This window comes from Drosophila ananassae, chromosome 2R (assembly GCF_017639315.1).
Source record: "Drosophila ananassae strain 14024-0371.13 chromosome 2R, ASM1763931v2, whole genome shotgun sequence".
NCBI lineage: Eukaryota > Metazoa > Arthropoda > Insecta > Diptera > Drosophilidae > Drosophila > Drosophila ananassae.
In genome coordinates, this window is record NC_057928.1 from 8,634,008 (window position 1) to 8,647,208 (window position 13,201).

General features: G+C 40.5%; 1 protein-coding gene across 2 annotated transcripts in view; it reads right to left on the minus strand.

Moving 5' to 3' along the window:
• Positions 1 to 13,201, minus strand: part of LOC6493655 (protein naked cuticle) — a 40,387-nt gene that overhangs the window by 3,617 nt on the left and 23,569 nt on the right. For both annotated transcript variants that reach the window (XM_014908995.3, XM_001958134.4), the window contains exon 2: positions 2,092 to 2,570. In XM_014908995.3, coding sequence (XP_014764481.1) covers positions 2,092 to 2,570 — 479 coding nt within the window. The remainder of the gene's footprint in view (positions 1 to 2,091; positions 2,571 to 13,201) is intronic.

Genomic DNA, 13,201 nt, shown 5'->3' on the forward strand with positions numbered 1-13,201 from the left:
ATTTTCTCTCAAGCCATTTCTATTGTTTGCCAAAAAACAAGGAGAGCTTTTAACTAATCGTTTGGAAACTATTTATTTTGATTATTTCCCTCCAGAATAAACAAGCTTTTATTTTCGAATTTCAAATGCATTTTATTCAAATCAAATAGACATTCTTGGATAATTGCATTTTCCTTCGAGAGTGTAAACTAGTTTCCTTAATTAAAAGGTTTCTCTAGAAGTGACTGGTATTTGATTAAAACTCATGAGTTGATTTGCTATCCAAGAAGGGAATTAATTAAAATAAAACAATAAATGGGAATCACAGGAAAATATATTCAGCCTTTTGTGAGAAAATTATAACAAGAGTATTCTTATAACCTTTAATATTCCTGTTATGTTTTTTCAGAATTACAAATAAATACTAATCTAACTTATAATAATTTTTTAATGTTCTTATCATCTAGAGACAATCTAGAGTCCCAGTCCATCAAAGCACTTTGAATAAACAACAAAAATAGATACCCATAAAATACCCGCTCCCTCCCATAGGTTTTTCACAACTTCTGGCCACAAATTTAAAAAACAAACTATAAGCCTGTTTTACTGCCAAACTAACTCAGTAAAAAATTGTACTAATAAACTTCTGGAACATCAAAAAATTTCACAGCTAAATTTGAACGAAACATAGGATGCTCTCCCCGAAAGTATGCAACTTTTTTGGTGTTGCACTTGCAACATGCTTGGAATGAGAAGGACTGGGGCAAAAAACCAGAAGCCACAGCCAGATGCCACTAAAAACAACAATTAAGAGGAACTCCGAGCCACTAAAACCAGTCGAAAATTGTGGCCATAATTTGACTAAATATTTAATTTCCGCCCCTCACGTCCCTGGCAAGCCAAACTCCAGGGGGGGGCAGCCGCCGTTTGGGGAGGCGTGGCAAATCGGCGGGGTGCAGCGAGTGGGTCCAGTGAGGGGAGAAGACCATTACCATTGATAAAGTGCCGGCAAAAACACAGCAGCACTACGGGACTACGAGAATTTCAACTTCCACCAGTCGCATATAAATAAATATAATTTCCTTTGGTGCTGCTGCTGCTGTTGCTTGGCTTGTAGATTTTTTAATTGCCTTTGAGTGCTTTTCGTGTTTGTTGTTTTGCTTTTAATGGTTTTTATTGAATTTTAATGTTTTGATATTTTTGTTTTTTGTGTGTTTTTGTTTTTGGCAAAAACAGGGCACAAGTAGAACACCAAACAGAACGTAACATATCCCGACGTCCGAAACAGAGAATGTTCATCCGCAGTGGGTGGTAATGGAAAATTGGCGGCGCCCTTGTGTTAATGAAATATTTTTTCCCTCTTTCTCGATTTTATATTCTTTTTGGTGGGTATGTATAGGAGAGTGGGAACTGTGTAGGGGAAACCCATTGAAATTTTAATTAAAAGCACATTGAAATGTTGAGTTTATGGGCGATGTGCGTTCGGTGCCCAGTGGGTCATGAATTATGGCCGGGCTAACACGATAATAACAGCGCAGCTAGTTGATTAAACTTGACCAAACACCTGGCTGGGGGTCAGATCATGCCAGGGAGTGGAAAAATGGAAAAGCAAACATCATTTAATTTATCGTCATGTATTTATAAGCCAGCTATTGGTTGGATAATTGAAAACAAGTGTTCGAAGTAAGAAAACTTAATACCCTGGGTTTGTAAATGGTTTTATTTCTAATTCTTATATCCTCTACATATATCCTATACTCTAGTACTCTGAAATCTTTTCTCTCTGAAATTATAAATTTATTTATTTATTGAATTTTAAATTTAATCCAATTCATTAATCCTAACTCCAATCAACTTCAATGGGAATGGGACTGCCCATTAAGAGTTAACTGAAATTAATTGACCCATAAATATTTACGTTATGAAACGATGAGAGCAAGACAAATCCCATCCATAAATTCATTAACAAATGGATGAAAATTGAAATCGGAATGAACTATAAAAACAAATGTTTATTGAAATGAAATGTTGGCATTCGAAATTCAGATATAATTTACTCGGATACTTGGCGGGGAGCTGGGAGTAATGAGAGATGATTGGTGGTGGACTTACCTCCAAACGGATGCGCTCCTCTTTGTGGTGGTGCAGGTGTCGGGAGTGGGCGTGGCCGCCGTGTGATTGCTGCATGCCAGCTGCTGCGTCCACCGCATCCTCGTCCTGGTGCGGCAGCGTCTGCTGTTGATGCATATTTGAATATTTTCCGTGCTTGCCATTTGAACTGCTGCTGATGCGCAAATGTTTGCTGTGGCTGCCACCGCTACTCACATCCTGCGGATTGCCGGACTGATGCCGGGAGTGATGCTGGTGCTGGTGGGGTAGGGGCTGGTGATGGTGCTGCTGGGCCTGCTTGCCACTGCCGCCGACGGAGGCATTGCCCGGCGGCGTTGTGATTATGTTCACCACCGGCGATCGCAGTTGTATATTATTGTCACGTTCGCTGACCAGCAGCAGGTCCGGCGGGGCGCTGCAGGAGGAGGAGGCTCGCACCTGGTGGTACATCAACTCCTCGGAGTCTGTGGTGCATTCCTGGACTGCAAAGACACAAAGGGGTGGGAGACTTTTAATTAAAATGCAAAGTGGCATGAAATTGGCGGACATCAAAACAGTTCTGTCACCCCTCGCCCATTGGCTATCTATATCCCCTCGACTTTGTCGGTTTTTTTTACTATATATGCACTGAAAAAACTGTAAGATTATCTATTACTTATATTCCAAATACCTAATAAAGTCAAACAAACAAGAAAACTAACCATTTGAAGATTAGTAATAGAGGAAACAATCCTGACAAACAATTTCTGTCTCTTTAAATACTTTATATAATTTTGTATATCATAGTGACACATTTTTTTCACAGTGTGCCTTTTCTTTGGCGGCTTGCAATTTATTTGCAATTTGCACAAAGCACATTACAACAGCACAAAAGTTTATGCCTCAACGCCAACACAAAGCGTTGGCGACCAGGCGGCCAATGCCGACCCCTTTTCCCTACCGACCACCCCGCCACCATGCGGTCTTTAGCCCCTTTCTTCTGTACCCCCTCAGCTATATCGGATCTCTTTGAATCCCCTCGAGACACTTGAAAGGCGGCTGCTCGGAGAGCATTCCTAATTAATGACGTCGTCGACGGCAACGGCAGCGGCAACGGCGGCGCAGTCAAAAGTTTTTCTTTTATTTTTTGGGTCTTTTTGTTTCTTGGTTTGGTTTCTTTCATTTTTAATTGAAACGGCTACAGTATTATCTGAAAACTGAAAGCTGAGACCGGGAGATGAGCAGTCTACGGTCTGCGGTTGCTTTCGGCCCATTCATTACTCATACGACGCGTGAGCCCGCACCAAAGCGAAGTGAATCGGACTGCAACGCCCGCCAACGTTTGATGTTCAGTAACATAAAGAACAGTGGTTTTCTTTTTGTATTAAATATTTCAAGTATATAAAGTATTTTTTTAAGAATTTTTAAATCAAATTCTTTGCTAAAAATAATTTAAAAATGGCTAGAAATCATACAAATTTATAAAAATTCTCTTTTAATAACTCTTTCCCCTTCAAAAATGAGAAAAGGAATAAAAATAATAGGCAACTGCAGCGCAAATCCCACTTGACACACAAATCCCATTCCCACTCTGCAGTAATTCACTCCGTTTACTTCATTCTTAGCCATTCCTGGCTCCATTGTATCTGCTTCATTTTAATTAATTAGCGCGCTTGAATTAAAAAAAGAAGAAAAAATGAGAAGGAAAATTTCCACTTCTCGCCTGCTGACCCAAATTTGCGGTTTTAGCCCGGTTTTCTATGCCCCGTGCTTTTGAATTTCCCATTTTTCATTTCGCTTTCCATTTTTCATTTGTGCGAGTCGCGTCCTTGCCAAGGACCCCGCCCATTTTCAGTGTTTTCCAGCTCAGCCGAGGACATGGCTTTTAATTGCATGAACATTATGCAAGCAAAGCAGTCCCAAGTCTCCGTTTTGTATACTTTGTTGGTCGCCTTTGTAGGTAATGCCAGTTGCCTTTGTTGTCAATCCCCCCGACAGGAGACAGAAGACAGGAGGCAGTAGGGCCTGGTAGGGAGTGCGAAAGAGTTGCCGAGGTGGCGACAATTCAAGACAATTAGCCAAAGTGCCAGGGAAATGAGCCAGTCGTTGAGTCCTGCCAAGTGCTGGAATTGTTTACACAGTCAGGGGAGCTGACCCAGTTACTACTCTAGAAAATCTAGGGTGCTTGGCGGTGGAGGTACTTGTGTTATTATATAAATTGTAAATACAAAGAATGAAACTAAGCCATATCTACTAATTCAGCCTTAAATCTAAATAAGTCATCATCACTTTCCTATTAAAAAATAGCCTCTTTTCAAAATCACATGCCAAATGTTGTCAAATGCCACCTGCTTTCTATGCCTTGAAACATATTTCTTCGGAAATTCGTGTTTTATTACGGACAATTTATAACGTTTTCATCGAATTTATGCGCATTTTTGATTTGCACCATAAAGCCCAGTCACAAGCTCACTAATTAATTATGCAAATCTCGGCTGGTACGACTTTTATCTACAGCATCTCTCGGCTGGGACATGATAACACAAATATTACACAGCTGGAATTAAATCGTATATAGCATATGGTTATGCTAATGAAAAGTTTTATGAACTAGGCCTAAAATGCTCCCAAGCAGGGCCACTTTAATTGAGCCACGAAGGGAAACTGGGAATGAAAATGCTCTCTGCACACATTACTCATACGCCACGTAGGCTGCATTCAATTTGCTTGTATTTCTTTTGATAGATAAGCCGCAGGCCGTGACGTTCCATTTATCATAGAAAATTCATGAGGCTGTGGCCGAGCACATTTCGACACTGTGACCTCACCTCTCTCTCAGGTAGAGTTGAGCCCTTGGGCTTGGGCTTTGCCTTTGCCTCTGACTTGTTTGAGAGCCCATTGCGGTGCGTCTGAGGGATTGAAGTGGTCTAATCGTTTTGGCCCTCTACGCACACATTACGCAAATGCACAAATTCAATTCATTATGCCCGCCAGTCTTAAAGGGGCTACGTGTAGTAAGCTTGAGATGGAGTTTCAGAGGGCGGACCCATCACTTCCCCAAATCCAATCTTGAATTACTTGTTTGAAGATTTAAGTTGAAGACTTCAGGGCTTGTGAATGCATTTATAGAGAGTTGTTAGACTGGCCAAAACATAGGTTTCTCCTCAAAGACCTAGCCCTGCTGGATACTTTCATGTGATACTGCAAATTCTGTTTGTAGGTCATCGGCGAGTCACGTAAGCCTGGGCCCTCGGGCAGTCGCCATTCAATTTGCGCCTATATCTGTTTGGAGTGGCTTAGGCCAAAGTTAATTTGCAAGGCGGCATGTTTCATATCAGACGCCGAAATGCTTTCCTGATGACTCAACAACAAAAGCAACAATCGACAGAAGGCAGCAGCAACAAAAACCGAGTCGATTCCCATTGTGTCGGCCACTTGAGAGCAAAACATGTTCTTTTGGTTTATCTTGGCGCCACGATCGTCGGCATGGGCTGCGGTATTTGCTCAAAAAAAAATACAAAAAAACTAAGGGGGGAAAAAACGAAGCTGAAAAAAAAAAGCTAAAAGAAATACAAAGGCGATAATTAAACGCAAAACAAAGCGGCCGAGAACAGAGAATCGAGAATCAAGAATCGGAGTCGCCGAGATCTCAGGCACATCAAGTGGTCGACCTTTAATTAGAAAAGGTGTACACAAGCCAAGTAACGAAAAGCAAACACTCCACAAAGCCTAAGACCATCCGCGTCAGATAATCCACAAAGCCACAAAAGTTGACTGAAAAATGCCCACCAAGCCAAAAGGAAGAAAAAAAGACGTTAAGAGCTAATGAATGCCTGAAAACTGGAAAACTTTTGGTCAAACTCAGCCTGGCAACAAACAGTTTATTGGACAGATGATGGGCCGACACATACAAAAAAAGAGTGGTCTTCGTTGAAGAAAAGATATAAGCCAAAGATAAAACACTTCATAATTGCGTTTGTGTGGCCAAGATGGAAAAAGGCGGCCAAATAAACTGAAAAAGCTGCGTGCGAGTAGTTGCGGCCAGATATCTCGTATCTGGCATGTAAGTGTTAATGAAGTTAAGTGTTTTTGACGCTAACAACCGACTGGCAATAACAAAAGCGGCCGGCAATTAAGAAGAAGTCACATACCCTCGACGATAAAGATCAACAAATGCCAAAAAGCAGAGATATTTGGAAAGCAACACGAGGAAAATTATAGTATCTGGCTGTATATTAACCAGAAGCTATCCAATAGAATGTTTAATCCAAACAGACACGATCCAGAAATGATTTAGCTTGAGATATTGAAATATTTATAGAAACTTGAAAATTATTCCATTCATTTTTCATCTGAACTACTTCACAATCTCCTTAATCATCCGTCTGATCAGTGGATTAACTCAAGTGCTTTCTAATTTGTGACTTATTCGTCACCCTCTGTTTATATTTCCTTTTTTTATAATATTTTTCTGACACTCTACTATTTACAACCGCAATTTGGCAAGGTACTTATCGAAAGCGGGGCAATAGAACCGGCAAAATCAAACGGGTCCTAAAAAATTATTCACTATCAGGCCAAGAAATCTGCACCACAAATTTTTTGTTACCTATTTTGATGTTGTTATTGTATGCTTCTTAGCGTATATTTTGTTTTTTATTTTTACCGGCACCATTCACGAGGCAAAATCTTATCAGGGGAACGCTTGCTAAATACCAGTAGCAATTATTTTCGAGGGGAAGCCAAAGAGTGGGTCTGAAAGGCAGTCTGGGGCCTAGACTGTTGGAAGGGGGATCTACTCGTATAGGGGAGGAGAGTGTGGTAACGTTTAATTAAAAGCCGATAATCGATGCGCCAACCCAAACAGTTACACGACTCCCAGTGGCGACTCCCAATCTTCGGACTTATCAAAGTCTGAAGTTCATGGCAGAAAGCAAAAAATGTAACATTGACGAACGTCATCGAATCTATTTGCGAATGGATAATGCAGTTTTTTCTTGATCGCTGATCTTGATTTGTCGGCGTTTTTATAACTTTACTTTAATGTCACAAATCAAGTGAAACAAACGCCGACATCGACGTTCGCAGATCGAGCGTGCCTTTGTCCGATACTCGGCCGTCTTTGGAGCCCTCTTGGCCTGGCCCTTGTCCCCTCCTTTGCCTTTTGGCTTAAATCACGCTACCCCTGCCTCTTTTTGGCCCTGTTCCCCTGGTCTGTTTCAGCTCAGACCCAGCTCAGCGCGTGTCGGCTTGTTGGAGGCCTTCATCTCTGCCGCTCGCAACGTGTTCGGAAAACGGGTTTGCTGGGCATTTTTATCTGTTGGATTTTGTATCTCTATAAGCCTCAAATGGGCATACCAAATTACATATCAGCTTGGTAAATGTTTGAACGGAAAATAGTATTTTCAAAGGGAGAGAGAATTATAGATTTAGAATTTCTAAAATAGCAGGTTCTATTTATTGCCTATATTTGTGTTTTAGTTTCTGACTTTAACTAAAGACATTTAATATTATCTGAATTATATAAAATCCTCTGCCTATTAGTGTAATTTTTAGGAAAGACTTTGAAACTCACCATGACTTTACCAAAGCCCCCCAAAAATTAGGCAACACTTTTTTTCCTAGTCCTACTCCTTCAAAACCCTCCTCCCATTTTCAGACTAGAGCATTTATTAATCGTCATATCTTGGCCATATTTCCGTGGCATGAGTGTGTGTGTGTTAACTTGGCTTTGACGACTCTCCCGCTCACCGTCTACCTACCGTCTCCATCTCCTGCTGTGGTTTATTTAAGTTTTGCGCCCAAGTTTGCTGCGGCTACACACAAACGGAAATTAATTACAAACAGCGCGCTTAAACTCGCCGCAGCAACAAACAACAAAGCAACAAAACAACAACAACAAATAATAATGAATGAGCGGCATAATAAACGAAGGCTGTTTTGTTGTCGGCTTTTTAGCTTTTGGATTGCCTTATGGGCAGATGCCGGGTTGTTGTTGCTGCTCTTAGCCATTAACTTGAAGGCGTTAATTTCCAGCGTAAGCAAATTATTTGCCACTGTCTCTTATTTTTCTCATTTTTTTTGCAACCCATTCCCTATAGCTCTAAGTATCTAATATTTTTTTTTGCTGGCGCCAATTTTCTGGAATTTTATCAACAATTTTTTTCGAATGCCGCCGCCGCTGAAAGTTTCCCATTCCCATGGCGGTTAGTTTATGCGTGAGCTTGTGTTCTAGTTGCCATTGTTGCTGTTGTGTTCGTGACTGTTTTTGTCAATCAAATGTCAATCAAACAATGCTCCAGTTTTCACGCTGTCACGCCGTAGCAGCCGCAGTGCTCTTGTTGCCCAGTAATTTGATTGCTAAAGCGTAGAAGCTGCAGCGAATTGTGTAAATATGCATGTACTTTGTATCTCAACATGGCAGGCGAGCAAGGCTGGCGACACTCGGAAAACTCAGACAGATGATAAGATAGGGTAAGTGTCACTTTCTGGGGGCCTCCACAGCATGATGCTGCGAGGGTGGATACAGCACTTTCAAAGGGTTCAGCTGAGAGGAAGCTTCAAGTTGTCATTCACACACTTGTCTAATTAAAAATTCACTTTCTAGGATTTCTCCAACAATGAGATAGGAATTTGGAATTAATTAGAATTCTTAGACACACAAAATGTATCTCATATTCCTTGACTTTAATTTCCTTTCTTTAAAAAGCAAACCCTTGAAAATAAATCACCTAGGCCCTAGTTTTTTGTGTCTCTAATACCCAAAATACCTTGGACTCGACTTGGACATTCTGTAAAGTCAAAACTTCAAAGTTTTTCTGCCCAAATCCAAGTCCAAAGCTGTCACTCACTGCCCTCGTAGCCCCCCTACCAGAAAAAAGCCCTCGAGTATCACATATCACATATGCCTAGGCATTTACGTAAATTATTGTGCTGGTTTTTTGTTTTTAGAGTTGTTTTTTTTATGTTGTTTTTTGTTGGTTGGCTTTTTTTTATGTTGACTTTGGGCCCTTTTTATGGGCATGTGAAAAATTGCGAGAGAAATACTTGGGAGGACTGGGTGAGACAACATCTCAAGTTTTATGCGTTTTTATTATTACAAGTCGGCGTCTTTTATGACCACCTGCAATGCCAGCCAGATAAGAGATAAAATTTGTATAAATAATTTAGTAGGAGTGCGGGGGAGTGACAATAAAATTGTACAAATTATGAACTTGAGGCGTGTTTTCGAGTTTGGAACTCTCGTTTTCGTTTGCCAGTGACATATGCACTCGAAAATATACTTGAGACTTTCTGCGATGATTCACACTTGAGAACTCAAAAGACCAAATATGTATAGTACACTCCCAGCCCCGGGAGGAGAAGACTTCAAAAGCCTTCACAGTCTTGTAATAATAAAATATACACATAGAACTGAATTATTTGGCTTCTTTCAACTTTTGCGCCTAATTCACACTTTGTCCCTCTTCTCTTTTCCAGAATTCTGGTGTGATGTTTTTGTGTGTGAAAATTTTATGTATAGCCTTTAGCAGCATCATCAAAAAAAATAATACAACACAGCAGAAGGAGGCAGATATTCCCCTCCTGCCCAAAAAAAAGAAGACATCAATATGAAATTTTTGTCACGTTTTCTAATGTGCCAATGGCAGGGGGCTTAGGGGGATTCCGTAGGGAAGCCATGATGCGTAGCCGCAGGCAGGGGCGTAGAATTAAAGGGGGAACTCACCATTCATGCCCCGCATATGAGATGTGAAATTTCGGGGTGAAAATTGAAAATGAGCTTGCCAAAGGCAATATGTATTATGCATGCCTTTTGCCTGACAGGAAATTCAAATATTTCTATTAAAAAGGAGAGAGACAGATATCTAGGAATTTAAATAAAGGTATGTTGCAAATATTTAAAATAAGCAAAGGCCCTCAAATATTTCCTCAGTAGTTCATTTTATTTTCCTCGCCACTTACTCTGTCAACACTCCACAGGCACTTCATCTTCCATGCATTGTTCGCCTCCAGATAGATTATTATTTTCTATAATATTTCAATGGGAACATCAATCATCGCCACCTACCCCCCCATCGCCATTGGACGCCTCTGGCTCAGGGCTCTCTATCATTTGCAGCCATCAATGTTTTTATGTTATGTTATGCCATGTGCTATTACTTTAGCATTGGCGAACACACTCTATATAACATGCATGGTGTGGCATGGCTCCCCCGCCGCCTTGCCCTTCTGCCAGGCTATTAACAAGCCCTCACATTGATAGATAGACAGGCAGAAGCAGCAGCAGCAGCAGCAGATACATCTCACAGATACAAAGATACACTCTCATCCCAATCTCAGACAGCCACGCATGACTATAAAGTATATTTTAGCATGTCAAGCGTTGCGCATCCGCTTTGATGTTTATTTGACAGTTTTTATAGCGGCTTTTATCTGCCAACTACTTGGCTATGCCCCCCAATCTTTATCTTAAAGTTAGCCAAATCTAAGGAAAAAAAGTAAAGAAACAACTACAAATTTCGCTGCTGTTCCTCTGTTTCGCCAAACAAGAATGCCTTTGAAGATTTATACTTTGTTTTTGTTTTCGTTTCAGGTTGTTGTTGTTTCGGCTTTGACTTTGAGAGAAGTATCTCAAAGCGAATGCGTCACACGCATAAATTATTAATTCATTTTCGGCTCTTTTTGGAGAGCAGCAGATAAAACGAAAACAATCCGCCTGTAAAAATAACAATTTAAATACCCACGCAGCCAGCTAGCAGCCAGCCAAGCTCATTCAGTAATTTCTTGGTTCTACTCGTGTATCTTCACATCTCCACATCACACACAAAAATGCATCTCAAGTGCATGCGGCCTAGATATTCAGATATTCAACCTCACAGACACCGCACACACATTCTCTTTGTATCTCACAGATGCTCTTTGTAGAAATATCTCGCATTCTCTTTGACGAGATACTTCTCACGTGGGATATTCGGTTTTTGGGTAATTTTTGGTTAACTCACATCTGGTCCTAGTTTTTTTTTAGCATTTTTGTTTTATTTCTTTATCCAGAACATTAAATATTTATATTTTTTTATGATTTACAAAGTTTAAAGTTATGCTTTTCCTCTAAAAAGCTCTTAAATAATGGTCAAACTAAGATACATCTTAAAAACTTGCCAAAATTAACTATAAACTTAATTGCCATATACTCGACCAAGTTCATATTTTGTGGAAAATAGTTTCGTCATTATTTTTTGCACTCAAGTGAAGTATTTCACATATTTTTGTAGTGTTTATGGCTTTTTTATGGCTACTGTGCCAAGAACACAGTAAACGCCTCGGCTCCCAGTGACAAATTCAGACTTTCGGAGCCCCGCCTTTGGTTTTGATTCTGAAGTTGTTGGCATTTTCGTGGGCCAAGTGTGGGCGGTCCTCTGTGCCACAATTTGTTTGCACAATTACCTCAAACACAAACACCCAAGCATACTTACACTCACCAAATGCGAACAATTTTTGTGCAAACGGCGGCAAATTAAGTTTCTTCGCATAAAGTCGAGAATGGATATTGGATTCACCCACTCGGTGGGGGTAACCTCGGAGAAAAGCAAATATAAACAGGAGGGGAAAAACAGAAAAAATACAAATGAAACTGGCGACCATTTGGCTAAATATTTAATGAAAATATGCGCATTTCCCAGGCATACGACTTTGGCTTTGTCTTTCGATTGCAATTACATTACGCGCCGACCAGGACAACAATAAACGAAATTGCGTATACGCCGTGCTGTACCAGGGATATTTGCACAATTCAGCTGCTTGTGGATTATTCATGCAATGGCCAGGACGATTTCATTATTTTAAAATCAACAAGGATTTGCATAAGCTGATTGCATCCATTCTCTCGCCCCGCCATTCATTATTAATATTCTTAAAGCAAACAAAAAGAATTATATTAAATAAAGAGCAGAGTTCGTGCCGAGAGCAAAAGTTTTGGCCATAAAATAGTTTTATTGCCCTGAGTCGGTTAAGACTGTCGCCATTCTTTGTAAGCCACTTGTCACTATAATTAACTATTTTTCGTCAGTGCCGCAAACAATCTGGAGCCAAGGGGCTTAAGTGGATCCTTGGGGCTTGAGAAGTTCTGACGTGTGCGACTCTCGCGAGAGTTAATATGAAGTTTCCTCGAGAGCCGCCAACAATGTGACAAAGTTGAAATGAAAACAGAGGTGTCTGTGTTGGGGAATGAAAGGGGGTATACCGAAAAAAGTTTGAGGAAATGTTTAAGGCTAGTTTAAGAAGAGATATTATAGCTTACAGTTTCTTAGGAGATTTCTCTATTCTTCTGCTCAAAAATTCTACCAAAAATATCCCCTTTTCTTGGCCATAACCCATGTCCTTGTTCTTACACATTCTCCGCCATAATTTGCCTCTCATTCGACTCAGTTTGGAGTTCTTTGGGCCTGGTTAACTTGACTTGGTCCAGCTTGGCCTGTGTGGGCCTGTATTTTTTCTGCCTTTTGCCTGTCGTTTGTTTACTTTTCATATGACAAAGTCAACCGACATCGTTGTCGGCAACTTCTTGGCAACTTTTTGTTTTTTCTGTAGTTTCTTTCCAAACAACAAATACTCTGCACGCAGCACGTTCTCCAGTCGAGTTTGTCGGTTGTTGCTGCACGTAGCATATTTAAAAAAAAAATACAAAAAAAGAACAGAAAAAATAAAATCGAAAAACAAGGAAAAAAGCCTACAGATTTACGTACTGAAAAACTTGGAACTTGACAGTCGCACATGCGAAACACCGACTGAGTCTGAGATTCGGAGGCCTGGAACTTTGGATTCGGAGTAAGAATCATACATATGTGGGCTCTGACAAGGGGCTACCGTTTGGCCGCTGGAGTTTTTCTTTTTGTGTGTTCTTTTTTCCCCTTTTGTTTTTTTTTGTTTTTGTTCTTTTCAGTTTGTGGCTTGTCGGCAAAAACCAGTAGCCAAGAGGCAACAACGGCAGCAGCCCAAAAGTTGCAGGCAGCCAGGGCACAGGCTCCAGCTCCATGCCACGTTGCACTCGAGTGAATGCCAAAAAGTTGAGGTTTGTTACTCGTTATACTCTATCAATTATGGGTTGAAAGGTAGCTCTAACTATGTAGTTAAATAT